The following is a 20007-nucleotide window of genomic DNA, read 5'->3' on the forward strand; positions in this document are numbered from 1 at the left end:
CCCTGCTGTCTTCAAATAAATAAACTTCAGTCACACTGTAATTGCTGTACAGTATAATGACACTAACTGTAGTTTCTCCAGCTTGAATTGTGGGTTCATCAGTAGATCACTGAGGTTTTTCACTCCAGAGTCTCCTAGTTTATTCCCGCTCAGGTCCAGCTCTCTCAGGTGTGACGGGTTTGATTTCAGAGCTGAAGTCAGGATGAGACTCTGTTTCTCTGTAATACTGCATCTATACAGACTGAAGACAGAGAAATAACAAGTTTACATCTATGAAGATCATCTTATTGAAGAGCTACAGCAGCATTTAGTTTCCAATAGTCTGTTTTAAAACCCAGTCACACTAGTTCTGTGCGCTGGAAGACACTGTTTCTTCTCTTTCATTTTTAACTATTTATTTGACGTCTCTCTTCTTTATTCTCTGTTGAAAAGGCAGATTTCTGCATGTACACAATCAGTACATTGTATCAAATGCTGGGAATTAAACAATTACTATCTAGATAAAAAACACATAAAAATGTGAGCAATAGGGAAACCCAGAAAGTGCACTGCTATAACCAATGAAACATAAGCCCTGCTGTCTTCAAATAAATAAACTTCAGTCACACTGTAATTGCTGTACAGTATAATGACACTAACTGTAGTTTCTCCAGCTTGAATTGTGGGTTCATCAGTAGATCACTGAGGTTTTTCACTCCAGAGTCTCCTAGTTTATTCCCGCTCAGGTCCAGCTCTCTCAGGTGTGACGGGTTTGATTTCAGAGCTGAAGTCACATCAGAACAACCTTCATCTGTCATATCACAGTAGCTTAACCTACATTAGCAGAGAGAGAGAGAGAGAGAGAGAGAGAGAGAGAGAGAGAGAGAGAGAGAGAGAGAGAGAGAGAGAGAGAGAGAGAGAGAGAGAGAGAGAGAGAGAATGAAGAAAATAAGAGACTCTTTATTCTGTAAAGTCACATCATCTTCATCAGCAAATAAAACAGACAGAGGAAGAGAGATCTTCATCTTTATTTCACCAGATCACAAAATACTAAGGTGAAAATGTTTGTACAAATATAATGTTAATGTGTTCTAGTTTAAACAGTTGAAGTGATTTAAAGCATTTTGATTCTTGTATGTGAATGTGACTGACCTCAATCTCTCCAGTTTACAGTGTGAATCCTTCAGTACGGCACATAAGTGCTTCACTCCTGAGTTTCCTAGATTATTCCAGCTCAGGTTCAGCTCTCTCAGGTGTGACGGGTTTGATTTCAGAGCTGAAGTCAGGATGAGACTCTGTTTCTCTGTAATACTGCAATCACTCAGACTGAAGACAGAGAAATAACAATAGTTCACATCTATGATGATCATCTATTGAAGAGCTACAGCAGCATTTAGTTTCCAATAGTCTGTTTTAAAACCCAGTCACACTAGTTCTGTGCGCTGGAAGACACTGTTTCTTCTCTTTCATTTTTAACTATTTATTTGACGTCGCTCTTCTTTATTCTCTGTTGAAAAGGCAGATTTCTGCGTGTACACAATCAGTACATTGTATCAGATGCTGGGAATTAAACAATTACTAACTACACTCTAAAAAGTTTTATATGATTTACTAATTTTTTTTGGTGAAACATTTTTACTCAAAAATATTGATTCAATTTTAAAGCAGTGAAATAAATTACAATACACTGTATAAACTGAGTAAATGTAAGTAAAAAAAATGTAGATCTGAGTAACTGAATCTGGTACATTAACAAATAAAATTGAGTAGAAATAATTGTGGAAAAATATAAAAAATATCAATATTTATGAGTAATATTAACTTTTTTATTTTCTCTAAACCTTTGTGAAATAGTATTCTGTACAACCACCGGTAGCTGTACATGACATTGGCCTTTATTGTCGATGAGTAACGTTACATCAATACGGCATATTTTACACTGTTTTAACATGTATACAACATTGCCTAAATATCACCCAAATTAGTTATATTCATTATCTTTAGGAATAAAGTCGTGTGTTTTCTGCAAGCCATCAGACATTTCAATCAGCGAAAAGACAGACGTGACACTCGTTTAGGTGACTCACATTGAGTCCCAGTATGTTGTTTTGCATTACATAAAATGATTTAAAACACAGTAATGATTTTATAAAATAAAAGATAAAATAAAACACACACACACCTGAATTTCACAGAGGCACATTCACAGAGGCATTGTTTTAACTGAGTAAATCTGCTCAATCTCTCAAGAGTGTGTTAAATATATTAATAATACTGTATTTATTTGTGGATCTTGAAACATATCAGTTTAATTCTCAATTCTCAAATATTTTGATAGAAATTTCACAAATATCTTAAAGCTGCAGTCCGGCGTTTTTCCTCTTTGTCGCCATCTCTGTTCGAAATCTGCAATTGCAGTCATTCGCAGAATTATCCACTTTACGTGAGTTGTACTTCAACACCATCGACACGGCACAGAGCGGATGAACACAGTGTTTGAGGAGAGTGTGTGTGTCAGTCACCGCGCCGGTGCTGATACTGGCATTCACTGGCATGGGTCCGGTTAAAGTCTCTTTTTTTCTGTAGCCGCTCCGAAGTCTGAACGAAGTCTTCTGCATGTTACAGCGGGTGAATCTGTTGTCACTGGTGATCCGCGTTTTAACCTTTCTGGATCCGCCATCAAATTGATAAGTTTAATTATATCAAGTGCTGTGAGAAAAGGCTATAAATCTCCACCTCCAACATCCTCACACACAATATAGCCTACTAGCCGAGACTCTTCTTTATGTCTACAGATGTGTGTGTACAGATGTGTGTGTACAGATGTGTATGTGTGTGTGTGCAGATGTGTGTGTACAGATGTGTGTGTGTACCAGTGTTGTGCAAGTTACTTCCAAACTGTAATACATTATATATTACTTGTTACTGTTATTTAAAAGTAATTCATTACCTTACAATATTACTGTCTCAGAATTGTAATGCGTTACATTACTCCTGTATTACTTTTGAGTTACTTTCACCAAAATAACTATACAGAAGTAGAACTTAACATTCTAAATGACTAGGGCTGTAACGATATGCGATATGAAACCGCATATCCATACCGTCCAGATCCAATGCTACCACATCTTTAAATTACTATTAGTATTATTTGAAGTTAACTTAACATTATAAAATACTTAGACCTACAGCACAAAACTAGTTGAGGATAAATTATTTAAAATTTGGGAATTCCAGCGTTATAGGGTCACTCCACCCATTTGCATTAAGAGGTCCATTGTTAGACAACCAGTCATACTATTGAATGGTCGTGCAACATTCTTTCATTTTCCCCTGAGACGAGAGAAATCTACTATTTACCTTTTTCACTTCCTCCTACAATGACGCAAAAATCGTCATTTGACGTCATTGTAGGAGGAAGTGTAAAAAGGGGGGATTTCTGTATAGACTACAAGCACAAATTCCCACCCTTTCAAACCCGCCCATAGGGGGTTGTGCCTAATGCGCTAACAGAGCTATCACAGATCAGTGGGTGGGACTTCACTTGCAGATACTGAAAGCAATATCAGCCATCTTGTTTATAAGCTAAGCTAACAAGCGCTGTGGATATAGGAAGTTACGACAATGACGGAAGAAACTAAACATGATATGGAAGTAGAGGATTTTGAAATTCTGCTGCTCGAATCCGCTCTTCGTGGCTATCTTTACGAGCCGCAATATAGTGAAGAGCAGCTGAGGCTGATGGAGGACCAGGAGGCGGCTGCCTGTCGCGAACGAGGAGCCCGGACTGGGTCGAGCTGAGGCGGGCTGCTGGTGCGTGTGCTCTCGCTGTGCGCTACGGACACAGATAGAGTCCGTCTGCTGCAGAGAATTTCAACGATCGCAATTTCTCCTAGACGAAATCTCTGAATCAGACGACCACACGGACGTTTGTGTTGTGATGTGAACCATCCTAGTTTCGCCTGACTGAAAATCCAGGTATCATGCAATAATTCACCATATAGAAAGAAATACAAACGAGTAATTCACTAATGAGTTTGCCAATGTAACGGGGTTCGTTGTTGTGGGAAGAAGGAGGCTGGAACCGGCGAACATTTAAACATTTTAATAGTAAAATAAACAAATACAAAACAAAAGTATAAGCCAGCTGGCCACACACAACAGAAACAAAACATAAAATCAGGCCTGTTCCTTTTGTGCTTCCGCTCCTCCGTGAGAGATATGAGACCGCTGCACAGGTGCCATTCATTATCACTCGCGTCGTCCTCTCACGTCCCTCGCCCTCGTCCTGCTCGCCACAGCCAACTAACTAGACATTTTTTGTGAAATGAATTTCAAACTCATTTAGCAGCTAGCCTTCTTGTAGACGGAAGAGTGATTTCTCTCTGATGTTTGCGCTGTTCTGGATTAGTGGGAGTGGCTTGCGGAGCTGTGCAACGTGGTGCATTGTGGGAGTTGTTGTCTTACATACAAATGCGCCCTAAAGTTATTTTCTGTCTTTTCTCGGTCAAGAGGGCACCAAATTCAAAATTTCTTTTACATTTCGACTACATATATAACCCACTTTCAATAAAGATTAATGTTGAAATGGGTGGAGTGACCCTTTATGGACATGACATTTGCAGTCAAAACTTGAAATATAAATTCTCAGAAAATGCATTAATACCAAAATATTTAAACGTCTGTTTATCCATAGGCTCCTCCCTGAAAGGAGTCCAGACTGTGTGTTTGTGGCAGTTTTCCAAAATATTGAAACGTCTGTTTATCCATAGGCTCCTCCCTGAAAGGAGTCCAGACATTAGAAAAATATCAGTCTACACATGCGTTTTATATTTAATATTAGGGAAATAGACAGTCATGCGTGACAAAAAAAAATCTTTAACTTTTAGGAGGCAACGATTTTTTTTTTTGTGTGTGTAATTCTGTGAATTACACTGCGCAAATCGGATGAAGAAGGGTTGGCTCTCCACAGAACATAAAATATTCATTTTATTTTATTTTCGTGTTCGCATTTATGAGGAAAAAACAATGTTACAGACGTGACAGTTCTCCATTACGGACGCGACCGCTGAAGCGGCACTAAAAGACTGCTTTAAAACTTTCACAGAGACCTTACACAGAAGACACAAAAGCCTTTCTTTAAAGTGAATTTCATTTTGTATTAATTGTATCTTAATTGTAATCAATGTTTCATCAACCAATTACTTGGATAAGTTGGATTTAATAAATAAGAAGTAGGCTAAATATAGCAGACAATTATAGATAGGCCATCACGACACGGAGGTGAACTGGAGCGCGTCTCATAAATGAACCGAAAATCAGCGTATAAGGTAGCCTATTCACGGACCCGAAAAATATATCTATATTGAAATGTCTACTTGTAAACAGAACAATTCAAAACGAATGAAAACAGACTCTGCTTATGAAATGAAATGCGCACATCTCTTCATGATGAAGAACATTCGCGAGATGGACGTTCATGCCATCTTCACCATTAACCGCTTTTCCACTGGCCAGCGTAAGCACAGAGGCCGAAATCATACTTCACGGCACTCCTGTAAAAAATAAATCGCTATACAAATATATCAGACGCTGCCATTTAGTCTTTATATACAGACTTGGACCACACGCGGCTATTGACTGACCACGAACAGGTAATTTAGCCTACTTGCATTTTTCATTCGTTAATGTCTCGCGGTCTTGCTGTTTTTTTTTTGTTATGTTTTACAATTAAAACTAAAAGTCTGTTGTAACGCAAGTCTTACTGAACATGTACCGAGTAAAATATTACTGAAAATTGGTTAGTAATGCCTTACACTACTGCGTCACAGCAAAAAGTAATATGTTACTGTAATGCATTACTTTTGTAACGCGTTACTCCCAACACTGGTGTGTACAGATGTGTGTGTGTACGGGTGTGACGTAATGACGCAAAGACATGCTCGAATCTCCCGCTGAAATCCACCAGTACCACTGGAATTAAAAACATTATTACAAGCTTACCGCTTTGAATCGAGCTACGGCAAGCAGAGAGTTTTGAACACTGGCTGGTTATGTATTTTCTCAAATATGTATTTTGGATAATTTTTAACCCCAAAAATCTACGGACTGCAGCTTTAAGTGTATTATAAATAAATAATTGGTTAGTCAAATATTAAATTCTTTTAGTGAAATTTTTTTTATATAACTGTACATTTTAGATGAAATGAACTGTTGGATCAATTATAATAATAATAATTAATAATAATTCATTACATTTATATAGCGCTTTTCTAGGCACTCAAAGCGCTTACTTTTGACACATTAAACACATTATTTTTGTATGTTTAACTCAAACAATCAAATAAATGATATTCAGAGATTTTATTAAGTTAATAAAGTTAAATATTACTGTGATATTTACTAAGCCACAGAATAATTACACAGAGTGTAGATAAACAAAACACATACAAATGTGAGCAATAGGGAAACCCAGAAAGTGCACTGCTATAACCAATGAAACATAAGCCCTGCTGTCTTCAAATAAATAAACTTCAGTCACACTGTAATTGCTGTACAGTATAATGACACTAACTGTAGTTTCTCCAGCTTGAATTGTGGGTTCATCAGTAGATCACTGAGGTTTTTCACTCCAGAGTCTCCTAGATTATTCCCGCTCAGGTCCAGCTCTCTCAGGTGTGACGGGTTTGATTTCAGAGCTGAAGTCAGGATGAGACTCTGTTTCTCTGTAATACTGCAGCTATTCAGACTGAAGACAGAGAAATAACAATAGTTCACATCTATGATGATCATCTTATTGAAGAGCTACAGCAGCATTTAGTTTCCAATAGTCTGTTTTAAAACCCAGTCACACTAGTTCTGTCAGTCAGTGCCGTGATCCTCAACTACAAGTTCATTGGTGAATTCCTCCTCCTCGTCGCTCTCCTCCACTTCTCCCTCTCCGGCCTCCGCTAACTCCTCCTGCCTCGCTTGCGCTAACAGCTCCGCCCAGATGCGCAGGGCTCTCTTGCGTGCGCAATCTGCACCATAACGAACTGGCTTAAACAGACGATCTGACGGGTTTTAGAAGATTAAATACAACCCGAAACTAAAAAACAGACCAGGCCTTTATTTGAGACCGGCCTTTATTTATCCAAACCTGTCGCCACACCAGGCGTGTAAAAGAGACGGGCGTCTATTTGGGACTCGGCTATTATTTGAAGTTTTACGGTATGCGTGGTAATTCTGAATAATGTCCCTAGGGGCACCTCATATTTTCGGTTGCAAATTGATGTTCACAGGCCCACAGTGCTTTTGGCTGGATTTGTGCGCAAAAAACGTGCCAAAAGTGTAAGCGAGGAAAAATGAAAGTCAGAAGAATACAGATCCTATTTATTTTGCATAAACATGAAGCTGCAGCTTCAAAATACATGAATTACACTTACGAATACGATTAAAATGCTGCAAATGTTTTTTTCTTACACTTGATAGGCGATTTACACTTTTACAAATCTTCTCTTGCGCATGCAAATTTAATTCACACTTGCAATCTTAAGTACAATTTCACAAATCTTACCCTGCGCATGCGATTCTTTAGGGGGCGACACGTGACTGTCTTTATGAGTGAGCAATTACACCATTAATTGAACTGATTAGTCCAAAAACATTGATTAATTCAGGAAAGAAACGAGTTGCTGAAACTGATCTTTGATGCTCATACATATTGCTCATATGCCTCTGGACACAGAAGGATTGCATTGGCGTTTGACTGAAATGTAACATCTATGCAAAATAATCATTGAATCATTTCTCATTCCTGTTTGGAATAAGTGATTGTGTTTGTCAACAATAAGCATAACATTTCTGCATTTCAATTTTGTAGTGTGGATCATTCATTGCAACATTTAACCTGATTCTCATGTTTAAGAATCTGTTTTCTGCTTGACAAATAATGTATGCTACTGCCCACTGACATGCTTTTAAAGCTATTGATATCCAATTGTTTTGTCCTTCAAACACCTTAAATTGCACATGTTCAGATCAGGAAAATCTAAATTTCCCCTGAACCCCCCTAGCAACATCAATTTTGGGGCCTCAGTTTTTATAAAAAACGACACACGCTGGCCAAAAACTGCATAAAAACACCTTCTACAAACCCATTACAAATGTTTTATTGAAAGTAAAATCTATCAAATGCAATTAACTAATAATCTAATATGATTAAATATCAAGTGTCTGTATAATATGTGCTCTTTTATCAATTTACAGTGCTTGTTTTATTTATTTTATGGATAGCTCAGCTAAAAATGCCAATAAGAGACTATTAACTACTATTATTTCTTTTAATTACGCTAATGTCTAATTAAAACATCTACAAATGAGTAAAACTGATCAGGGATCAGGTTAAACCCACAGACACTTGTTCAATCTCAGTAAATCTGCATGATTAATGGGTTCACAGAGATCATCTTCCCCCAGCGGTGAACCACTGACATTTCATAACGTTTTGAAACAGTTATGACGTAACTAATCCTCGTTTCCTGAAATCATGTGACTTTGGCAGTTTGATACACGCTCCGAAACACTGATTCAAAACAAAAGATTCGGAAAGGTTTCGTATCTTCATGAAGCGTGTTTCGAAAGCGCCCATCACTAGCGTTCAGTGGATCTTATTACAGGCAGATACTGATCACAGACTTTTAAAATGCACTTGTTCAATTTTTACAAGTTACAGTATATGCTGCAGCAAAATTAGACATTTTACATTTTGGGAAACTGAAATAATTATTGACCCATGATCCATGGATCTTAACCAAAATATTTAAAGCTTGATTTCACGTTTTAATTGTGTATTTTTAATTTGCCGTTTAATTTTTTTACTTTAAACTGTTGTGGGTCTGTGTGACGCTGAGGAAAAAAACTGCTCTGACTCAAACAAGTGAGGAAATATTATCATCAGCTAACATTGCAACTAAAAGTAAAGTAATATTATAAATAAATGAGCAATACTCACGTCAGTGTGTTGAGTCGACAGTGTTTATCCTGCAGTAGAGCAGCGATCTGATTCACTCGTGTGTCTCCTAGTTTATGATCAATCAGATTCAGCTTTCTCTGGAGAAACGGGTTTTCACCCACAACTCTATTCACATACTGACAGGCTTCCTCTGCAGCAGGACTCAAAAACCTGCAGAACAGTCAATTCAGTTCTCAAATAAATGTCTGTTGCATTACAAAAAAGATTGATACGATACATTTTTTTTTTTTTTTTTTATTAATCTAAAACATTTAAATACACAAATAAATATAAATTTTAAAGAAACTAGAGCGACACTCAGTCCTAAAGCAAACTCATAAGAATAGAAACGTCTCACGAGCAGAGGGGCAAAAGCTCACTAGATCATGGTTCCCCTTCAGTCGCTCACGTTCGACGTTCGACATTAGGGGATCACTTCAGGGAGCCCTATCAACTTCGAGTATCTAAAGAACAAGCCAATGAACGTTGGCGTGCGTGAACGCGTCACGCGCCCCTGCCCCGCAGCGCGGGTATAAAACAGGAAGTGGGCGCGCGCACCCACTGTCTTTCATTTCGGAGCCGAGTTCTCTGGGACTTCTGTCTAAAAGGATTCAGCGCTTTGACGACTTCAAAGGAGATCTCTCTGCCTGCAGTGTTGGTGTGACGGCGCGATCAGCGGTGGCCGCGAGCAGTGCAGCTCTCAACTGCTGTTCTCACAGCACTATTGTTTGTGTGTGTGTGTGTGTGTGTGTGTGTCCACACAGTGGCTACCCCTGGGCGCCTTAGCACTGTGAGAGCATTTTCCAACCTTTTTTATTTTACTAAAAGAGCAACACAAGCGGACCCTGCGTCTTTTTCAAGATGTCATTCCGCTTGTGCGTTTCTGGATGCCGTCGTTCCCTGGTGCCAGCAGTTGGCCACAATAGCTGCATCTCGTGTTTGGGCATTCAACACGCTGAGGCAGCTTTTGTGGATAGTTCATGTTCCCATTGTGGGAATATGACTATCGCAGCACTTAGATCGAGACTCGCTTACCTCAAGGGAGGTGCAGTCCCCTCGCCTATGCCCCGATCTAGTGCTTATTCTGCCCCGCAGAATAGGCCTACTTCGGCGCATGGCCAGGGTGATCTGAGGATCACCGTGAGGGCTTCCCCGCCGGGGCAATCTCCGCGGGCTCCTCACGCCTCTCAGGTGCTGTTGCCATCGGCGCCCCTTTGTGAACGGCTCGGTCCTTCTCCGGAACGACCAGTTGTTTCCTTTGGGGCGCCAGCTGACAATCAGATGTCGATCGCAGCATCGGAGGGGGAGCAGTCCTCTGGAGATGACGACTCGGCTGCGTTGCCCCCTTCGGGGTGTGTAGCGTTGTCCGAGCCTGATCCAGAATGGGCGGCTAAGCTTTCCCGGGCCGCCGAGAAGGTCGGGCTTGCGTGGAATCCTCCACCACGTCCCGAACCTTCTCGGGTTGGACGATTGGTTTCTCGGGGAGGGCCATGCTGGTTCTCAGTGCGCCGCCCCGGTACCTTTCTTTCCGGAGGTGCATGAGGAGCTTTCTAGGACGTGGAAGGCACCGTATAGTGCCCGAAGCCGTTCTAGTGGCTCCTCTCCCCTTGCCACCCTCGACGGCGGGGCAGCTAAGGGGTATGTGGAGATCCCCCCAGTGGAGCGGGCTGTCGCGATGCAGTTGTGTCCGGCGTCCGCCTCCTCCTGGCGGGGTAATCCACGCCTCCCGTCCAAGGCCTGTAAGTTCTCGTCCGGTCTAACGGCGAGGGCTTACAAGGCCTGTGGACAGGCTGCTTCCGCCCTCCATGCCATGGCGCTCTTGCAGGTCCACCAGGCCCAGGCGCTCATGGACATGAACGAGGGTGGTTCTGACCCAGAGCTCCTCCGGGAGATCCGTGTGGCAACTGACCTCGCCCTCCGGGCGACGAAGGAAACCGCACGTTCAGTCGGTCAGGCGATGTCCACCTTGCTGGTCCAGGAGCGCCACCTTTGGCTCAACCTGGCGGACAAGAGGGACACCGATAAATATCGGTTCCTGGATGCCCCTCTCTCCCAGGTTGGGTTGTTCGGCGACGCGGTCGAGAGCTTTGCCCAACAGCTCTCGGCCGCACAGAAGCAGACGGAGGCCATTCGACACATCCTGCCCCGGTGGACCGCTGCTGCTCCCACCCGTCCGCCGGCCGCAGCCCCTCCGTCTACTCGTCGCCGAGGTCGGCCTCCTGCAGCGTCCTCCGCTCCCGCTAAGCCCCAGCAGCAGCAACCATCCAGGCCTCAGCGTGGAGCAAGCCGCAGGAAGCCGACGCCGCCCGTCCAGGCCGCTGCCAATCCAGGAGGCAAGCGTCGGTGCAAACGACCCTGAGACGGGCGGCCCAGAGGTGGATCAAGTTGCTCTTCAGGAGATGACGAACGTGCCACTCCTTCCCCCAGTGGAGGGCCGGGCGGAGAATCCTTTGTTTCCTTTTCTTTTTGTTCCGGCGGGTCAGTGGTACCCACCTTTTCAAAGAAAGAGCAATTTCTGAAACCTCTGGGCCCCAAGAGGGAGCGCTTGGCAGTCAAGGACGCTATGCCTTGTCACTCCCGAGCCCCTCTTTCATCGCCAGCGGGCAGCAGTGGCTGTGTCCTGGACGCAGTATCGCCTCCGCACACTCACTCTGTCCTCCGACGGAAGCAGGTACGTTTTGCACCACACGTTCAGACCCCACTCCAGGCCGCTATCCCGCCCGAGTCGGGTCCCCGCATTCCGCCACACTGCCCGACTCCGGGTACGTCTGTGGTGCCGTTGGTCACGCTTGCTCGGTCTCTGGGAGCTTGGTTAACGCTTCCCAGCCCGTCTCGCTGGCTCATCCGTACCATCAGACTAGGCTATGCGATTCAGTTCGCTCTGCGCCCCTGTTGTTTTCGAGGGCATCCTGTTCACCCGTGTTCTGGCGGAGAGTGCCCCTGTTCTCAGGGTGGAGATTGCAGTCCTACTGGCGAAGGACGCAATCGAGCCAGTCCCTCCAGCCGATATGAAGATCGGCTTCTACAGCCCGTACTTCATTGTACCCAAGAAAGGAGGTGGGTTACGGCCAATCTTGGACCTGCGCATCCTGAATCGGTCCCTTTACAGGCTACCGTTCAAGATGCTAACGCAGAAACGCATTTTCAAATGCATCCGTCCCCAAGATTGGTTTGCAGCGATCGACCTGAAGGACGCGTACTTTCATGTCTCGAATCTCCCTCGACACAGACTGTTTCTTCGCTTTGCGTTTGAGGGACGGGCATATCAGTACAAAGTCTTACCCTTCGGGCTGGCCCTGTCGCCCCGTGTCTTCACGAAAGTCGCAGAGGCGGCCATTGCTCCCATGTGCGAGCGTGGTGTTCGCATTCTCAACTACCTCGACGACTGGCTTATTCTCGCCCAGTCGAGAGAGCAGTTGTACGAACACAGGGACATGGTGCTCAGTCACCTCAGCCACCTAGGGCTTCGGGTCAACTGGGAAAAGAGCAAACTCACCCCCGGGCAGATGATCTCTTTTCTCGGTATGGAGTTGGACTCGATCAACATGACAGCGCGCCTCCCCGAGGCCCGCGTCCAGTCAGTGTTGAACTGCGTGAGTACGCTCATACGCAGAACAGCGGCACCACTGAAACTATTTCAGAGGCTCCTGGGGCATATGGCATCTGCAGCCGCGGTTACGCCGCTCGGATTGCTTCATATGAGACCGCTCCAACACTGGCTCCACGATCGAGTCCCGAGATGGGCGTGGCAGAGCGGCTCGTGCCGGGTTCCAGTGACCCCGCACTGTCGCCAAACTCTCAGCTTGTGGTCGGACCCTTCGTTCCTGCGGGCAGATGTTCCCCTAGAACAAGTGTCCAGGCACTCTGTGGTCTCCACGGATGCCTCTATCACCGGCTGGGGGGCCACGTACAACGGGCATGCAGTTTCAGGTCTGTGGACGGGGCCTCAACTGCATTGGCACATCAACTGCCTCGAGTTGTTAGCAGTACATCTTGCGTTGGGCAGCTTCAAAACGTCGCTACATGGCAAGCATGTACTGGTCCGTACGGACAACACTGCGACCTTTGCATACATCAACCGCCCAGGGTAGTCTACGCTCCCGCCGCATGTCACAACTCGCCCGCCATCTCCTCCTTTGGAGTCAGAAGCATCTGAGGTCGCTTCGTGCCGTTTACATTCCGGGCCTGCTCAACCGTGCAGCCGACGAGCTCTCACGGCAGCAGGTGCTACCGGGAGAATGGCGACTCCATCCCCAGGTGGTCCAGCTGATTTTCAGGCGCTTCGGGACCGCACAGATAGATCTGTTCGCCGCCCCGGACACGTCTCACTGCCAGTTGTTCTATTCCCTGACCGAGGGGACCCTCGGCACGGATGCTCTGGCACACAGCTGGCCCCGGGGTCTTCGCAAGTATGCGTTTCCCCCAGTGAGCCTTCTGGCACAGACCCTGTGCAAAGTCAGGGAGGACGAGGAGCAGGTCTTGTTAGTTGCACCGTATTGGCCCAACCGGACCTGGTTCCCGGAACTAGTGCTCCTCGTGACAGCCCCTCCCTGGCCCATCCCTCTGAGAGAGGACCTGCTCTCTCAGAGACGGGGCACCCTGTGGCACCCGCGTCCAGACCTCTGGAAGCTCCATGTCTGGTCCCTGGACGGGACGCGGAGGTTCTAGGTGACCTATCCCCAGCGGTAGTTGACACCATCACTTCCGCTAGAGCCCCCTCTACGAGGCGCCTCTATGCATTGAAGTGGAACCTATTCGTTGACTGGTGTTCTTCTCACGAGGAGAACCCCCAATCTTGCTCGATCAGAGCCGTGCTTTCCTTCCTGCAAGATGGGTTGGAGCGAAGGCTGTCTCCCTCCACCCTTAAAGTGTATGTTGCCACTATTGCCGCACATCACGACGCTGTTGATGGTAAGTCTTTGGGGAAGCACGACCTGATCGTCAGGTTCCTGAGGGGAGCGAGGAGACTGAATCCTCCTCGCCCACTCTCTATACCCTCTTGGGATTTGTCTCTGGTCCTTTCGGCACTTCAGAGACCACCCTTTGAGCCTCTGCAATCAGCTGAGTTAAAAATCTTGTCTTGTAAGACAGTTCTCCTGGTTGCATTGGCCTCTATCAAGAGGGTAGGGGACCTGCATGCATTTTCGGTCGACGAATCGTGCCTGGAATTCGGCCCGGATAACTCTCACGTGATCCTGAGACCCCGGCCCGGTTACGTGCCCAAGGTTCCTACCACTCCCTTTCGGGACCAGGTGGTGAACCTGCAAGCGCTGCCTTCGGAGGAGGCAGACCCAGCCCTGGCTTTTCTCTGTCCCATCCGCGCTCTGCGCTTGTACGTGGACAGAACGCAAAGCCTCAGGACCTCAGATCAGCTCTTCGTCTGTTACGGAGGCCAGCAGAAGGGAAAGGCTCTCTCCAAGCAGAGGATGGCCCACTGGATAGTGGATGCCATCGCCTTGGCTTACGAAGCCCAAGGCGTGCCTTGCCCGCCCGGGTTGAGAGCCCACTCCACTAGGAGTGTCGCTTCTTCTTGGGCGCTGGCACACGGCGCCTCGCTGACAGATATCTGTAGAGCTGCGGGCTGGGCGACACCTAACACGTTCGCTAGGTTTTATAGCCTACGTGTTGAGCCGGTTTCTTCCTGTGTGCTCGCTTCAACCAGCCGGTAACACCGAAGTTCCCGCTCTAGTGTCGGCTTGCTGCGCCACTCCTCTCCACGGAGCGGATACGTGCGCTTTTTTGCTCCAGTCGAGTTCCCCACCCAGGCGAACCCTGTGAGTTCCTCCACACCCCTTCGGCAGTCGGACGTTGCGGAGTGTCCGACGCCAGGCCTAGTGCTCGTATGCTTGTGTAACTTGTGCTAGGCTGGGTTCCATATGTGTGATTCCTGCGGCGATCCCATATGAGTATTCTTCCACGACCAGCTCCCTGCGGTGAGCCCGTGTCTTTCCCTTGGCAGAGCTCGCTCTGCCGTCACTGTCTGGTGTAGCCTCCCCCTTCTTGGGCTGGAGCCACCCCAGTGACATTCCATATGTTGCACTGCTCCAACCGACCAGTCCATATGTGTATTCTCCACATGGTACCTCCATTCGGGCAGGATGTGGCTCCGCAGCGTCCCTCTCCCCTGGAAAGGCACACTTCCCAGTGTTATTCAAGAGTTCACTGTATGGGTATATGGAACAGCAGTTGTACTCCATCTACGCAGGTCTTCCGCCCCAGCAGTTGGGGGTCTGAGAGTCTTGCGTAGGACGCTGGATGTGGCAGCAACCGATGGCGTTTTCCATGGGATCCCCTAACATCGTCACGTCGAACGTGAGCGACTGAAGGGGAACGTCTCGGTTACTGATGTAACCCTCGTTCCCCGAAGGAGGGAACGGGAGACGTGACATCCCGCCGCCACAGTTGCTGACCATCGCTGTACGGCCGTCACTATCTCGGCTCCTCAGTGAAAAACAGTGGGTGCGCACGCCCCCTTCCTGTTTTATACCTGCGCTGCGGGGCGGGGGCGCGTGACGCGTTCACGCACGCCAACGTTCATTGGCTTGTTCTTTAGATACTCGAAGTTGATAGGGCTCCCTGAAGTGATCCCCTAACGTCGTCACGTCGACGTCACGTCTCCCGTTCCCTCCTTCGGGGAACGAGGGTTACATCAGTAACCGAGACGTTTTCAGTATGAACACAGAGTGTGAAATTAAGATCTTTCTGGCTTTTAAGTTTCAAGTTTGTATTTATTTATATAGCACATTTAAAAAAAGCAAACAGGGCTGACCAAAGTGCTGAACAATACACAAGATAAAGAGCAATAACAAACCACACATTCAAGACAAAAGGTCACAATGAGTTAAAAGCTAAAGAAAAAAAATAGGTTTTAAGAGAAGATTTAAAAACAGTTAAAGATTGAGCAGCTCTGATGTAAACCGGAAGGCTGTTCCACAGCCTAGGGCCAGCAACAGCAAAGGCTCTGTCCCCTCTATTCTTTAACCGTGATCTGGGGACAGACAGAAGTCTCTGATCACCAGACCTCAGGTTTCGTGTGGGGTTGTGTGGGCAGAGTAGCTCAGACAGATAGCTTGGTGCCAGGTTATTTATGGATTTAAAAACAAATAAAAGAATTTTAAACTCAATTCTAAAATGCACAGGTAGCCAATGCAGAGATTTTAAGATAGGTGAAACATGATCAAATTTGCGTTTTCTTTTGAGGAACTTTGCAGCAGCGTTCTGTGCTAATTGGAGACGAGCAATAGAGTGTTTGGGTATGCCAAAATAGAGAGAGTTGCAATAGTCCAACCGCGATGTAATGAGCGCATGGATAGCAATCTCTAGTGTTTTCTCAGAAAGGGAAGATTTAATTTTAGAGAGAAGACGTAACTGAAAAAAGCAAGCACAAATCACCACATTGATTTGTTTTTCAAATTTCAGGTTTTGATCCCAGAGAACACATAGGTTTTTAATGCAAGATGACTTTGGATCAAGATAGTCCAGATCAATGTTGCTGCTATTATAGTTGTCATGGGGGCCAAAGACTATGACCTCGGTCTTGGATTCATTCAAAAATAAGGAATTTTGAGAAAACCACATGTTTGCTTCTTCTAGGCATGCAAAAAGAGATTTTAGAGCAGTATCTTTGTTGCGTTTCAGAGGGAAATAAATTTGTGTATCATCTGCATAGCAGTGAAATGATACACCATGCTTTGGGAAGTAAATATACGGAAAAAAGAATGGGTGCGAGAATAGACCCCTTCGGCACTCCACAGGAGAGTTGAGCTGGTGAGGAAGAAAAATTACCCAGTTTAACAGAGAAACTTCTATGTGTTAGATAAGATCTAAACCAGCTGAGGACAGTTCCCTGGATGCCCACAGAGTATTCTAGTCGAGATAATAGAGTTTTATGATCAACTGTATCAAAGGCCGAGGTGAAGTCTAACAGTAATAAGATCACAGAGTCACCAGCATCGGTCGCTAACAGTACATCATTAGAAACCCTTAGAAGAGCAGACTCTGTGCTGTGCAGAGGCTTAAAACCAGACTGGAAAGTTTCAAGAATTTGATTTGCGCTAAGATGAGATTGGAGTTGATTGAGAACCATTTTCTCCAGTGCTTTAAGAGCGGGGAGAGTTAAAAAATGTCCAGCCTTCCGGAATCAACTCAGCAAAAGGACTTAAATCACCAACCTTCATCCAAGTTTCTGTGATGCACATAAAATCCAGTGCGTGGGTAGTGAAAAAGTAATTTAAAATTAACGTCTTATTGACTAGCGACCAAGCATTAATCGGAGCCATCCTGGAAGGTGATACCGAGTCAGAGATCGCGGGAGAGAGGACTCTATTCAAAAAACGAAGATTCTCTAGAGTAGCTCCACCACGACGAGCACGGATAGGAGGGTAGCAGGAGACCGTCGAAGTAGAATCCGGGAGAATGGTCCAAAGCCAGCGAACAGGTGGATCGATTAAACGGCAACCAGCACATCGGCCAACGCCTAGATTCCACGTCGTCATGGAGACGAAGCTGGACGCGCGCCCGGCGAGTAGCGTCATTTTCAGTTTGACAGCAACCCCTCCGCGCTTGCCGCGTCTCCTGCGGCGCTTTCTGCGGGGAACCCCATTAGGCCAACTGTGCAGATATTCTGGAATATCCCAGGTAGAGTTTGGAGAGCAGGATTGTGATCCAGCCACAAAGCTTTTTGACTCTGGGTTAAATGTGGCCACAAAAGAGTCTCGAATATCCAGAAGTAACTGGCGATCATAAACCAGAAGCGAGTAGCAGTTTGATGTAGATAAAAACACACATATAGCACAGAGAAGCAGAGACGTCCGACGGCATGCCACAAACACCGGCGCCATCTTCGTAACATCGCTTTCAAGAAATACTTAAAAAAAAAAAAAAACTCGAAAAGTTTTTTAAGCAGGAGAAGTGAGAAACGTCAGCACAGAGAAAACTGGCTTGTGAAACTGCATGTTTGTGAACATCTGGAGACTCATAGACCTGCTACAGAGAGATGCAGTGAATCTGGGCTTGATGGAAAACAATTGTGTTCAGAAAACTATTTCACTAAAAGGTTATCTAGAATTTTGATAAGAAGTGTGCACACAAATAAAACTGTGCATTTCAATTATCAAGGTATACTCCAGAATAGCAGCACATACAGAAGGTACTCAACCAGAATGCTTATTACCGCCGCGCAAAAATAAACCAGTGGCATTTCAAAGTTGTTCGCGAAATGACCGCCAAGTGGAGCAAAGGGACATTCAGCAAAACAGCAGCAATTGCCGCATTTTGAAACTAAGTGGGGCTGATGTCAATTAACAGTAAGGATGAAACACTACAACTATTGTAATTTCCAAATAAGCCTACAACAAACATGAGAAATCAAAACAAGAACTACTGACATTTGCTGTACACTGTAACAAATTGCTGTAGATTCTACAGCAAAAATCTACCGAAATGTATTGTTTTATCATTTTACAAGTTATTACTGTAATTTGCAATGCATTATGGGTCAAAAAGAGTATTACAGTTGTTAACAGTATATTTCCCTGTCAACTGTAAATTGATTTACAGGTAAGAGGTGTTTTCACTGTAGTTCATACGTTTTACAACAATTTACTGTGATGTGGCATTATGGGATTGCGCGGGCTGAATACAGGTTTGAAAACTGGTGGACTGGAGCAGGGCAAGACGAGTTGAAGATAAAAGGCACTATTTACTCAATTCTTGGTAAGTTAACTTAAATTTACCTCCATAAATATTACAATAATGTATTACTTAATGCTGTTTAAGCGATTCATATTTTGAACAGAATTCATAACGTAGGCATGTCCGATGCAATTAATTTTCGACTTGTTATACAACTGCATGTTATCAGGACATTTAGTGTGATGTAAAAGTGTTTGATTCGAATATTTTCCCCCCCGAAACGTTACGTTTATTTAGTAAAGGAATGTGTCTTTAATTTTAAATTTCTTGTTTCAGGCGAGGCATAGAATCGCGACGGCGCGCGCGCCATAACAGTGGTGAGACGAAGCTGAACTGTTACAAGGTAAAACCATCGTAAATGTTATGGACGAATGCTACAGTTTGATACAGTTTTATTCGCAATCCGCATTTGCTCTCAAGAGAGTATTTTTAGAGCATTTGCAGTTTGCAAGACAAGACAAATCTACATACAGTAAATATGCACGTGCAGTTACCTTTGCTGATGAAAAACATTAGAATATATATGACTGTAACATCGTTGGATGATGCTGCTATTTTCTCATTTATGTCACTAGTTTGGATTTCTTATTGAGAGCTTATAAAACCAGTGTTTAACAAATCCCTGCGTCATAACTAAATTCAAAATGACTGGCAAAAGATTTGAAAGTTCATTTTATTTTCTGTTCAAAGTTCCCATAGTTATCGTTTTCTTAATATAACTTGAACCTAAATCTAATTGAGAAATGCATCACTGTAAATTGTCAACATGAGAGCAAAACCATTGTAGGTTTTACTTAGCATATGAAAGGTCACAGTAATGTCCCAAACTGCTGTTTTACCGGTGGTGTACCTGACTGTCCCCGTGCATTTACAAAATTTGCAGCTTTTAAGTCTCATCTATATAGATACCATACAGGTTATCAGAAGTCTTGTAAATGTGCCAGATTTGACCAAATAGACAACACTGATTTGCCAGATTGGATATTGTCATTTCACATGTACAACTCTGAATGACTTAATTAGGCATTTAAAATACCATATTGATGAGGGCAGGGGAATCTGTCTGTACTGCATTTACTTACATTTACAATTTTTTTCCTTTTATTTTTTTTTCTTGTAGATGTCAGCAACAGCAGCTGATGTGGAAAAAAAGTTCTACACTTCCAGACTCTCCGAGACTGATTGCCTTAGGTAATGTACGTTCCAAAATCTTTAAATTACTTAATTACTTAAATTACTTAATACATACCTTCGTTCATTTTTGGAACACAAATTAATATATTTTTGATGAAATCCCAGAGGTTTCTGAACCACACATAGGCAGCAAAATCATTGCAACTAAT

At 44.5% G+C, this 20007-nt stretch overlaps 1 protein-coding gene across 1 annotated transcript in view; it reads right to left on the reverse strand.

The window, feature by feature from the left end:
• Nucleotides 1–571: 571 nt before the first annotated feature.
• LOC130100961 (NACHT, LRR and PYD domains-containing protein 12-like) overlaps nucleotides 572–20007 on the reverse strand; it is a 67244-nt gene continuing 47808 nt past the window's right edge. The window contains exons 11-14 of the mRNA XM_056266589.1: nucleotides 8972–9142; nucleotides 6554–6727; nucleotides 1132–1305; nucleotides 572–813 (exon numbers count right to left, since the gene is read on the reverse strand). Of these exons, the coding sequence (XP_056122564.1) occupies nucleotides 603–813; nucleotides 1132–1305; nucleotides 6554–6727; nucleotides 8972–9142 (730 nt within the window). The 3' untranslated portion in view covers nucleotides 572–602. The remainder of the gene's footprint in view (nucleotides 814–1131; nucleotides 1306–6553; nucleotides 6728–8971; nucleotides 9143–20007) is intronic.

Source organism: Rhinichthys klamathensis, unplaced genomic scaffold, assembly GCF_029890125.1.
Source record: "Rhinichthys klamathensis goyatoka isolate OS25496 unplaced genomic scaffold, OSU_Roscu_1.1 h1tg000011l_1, whole genome shotgun sequence".
Lineage (NCBI taxonomy): Eukaryota > Metazoa > Chordata > Actinopteri > Cypriniformes > Leuciscidae > Rhinichthys > Rhinichthys klamathensis.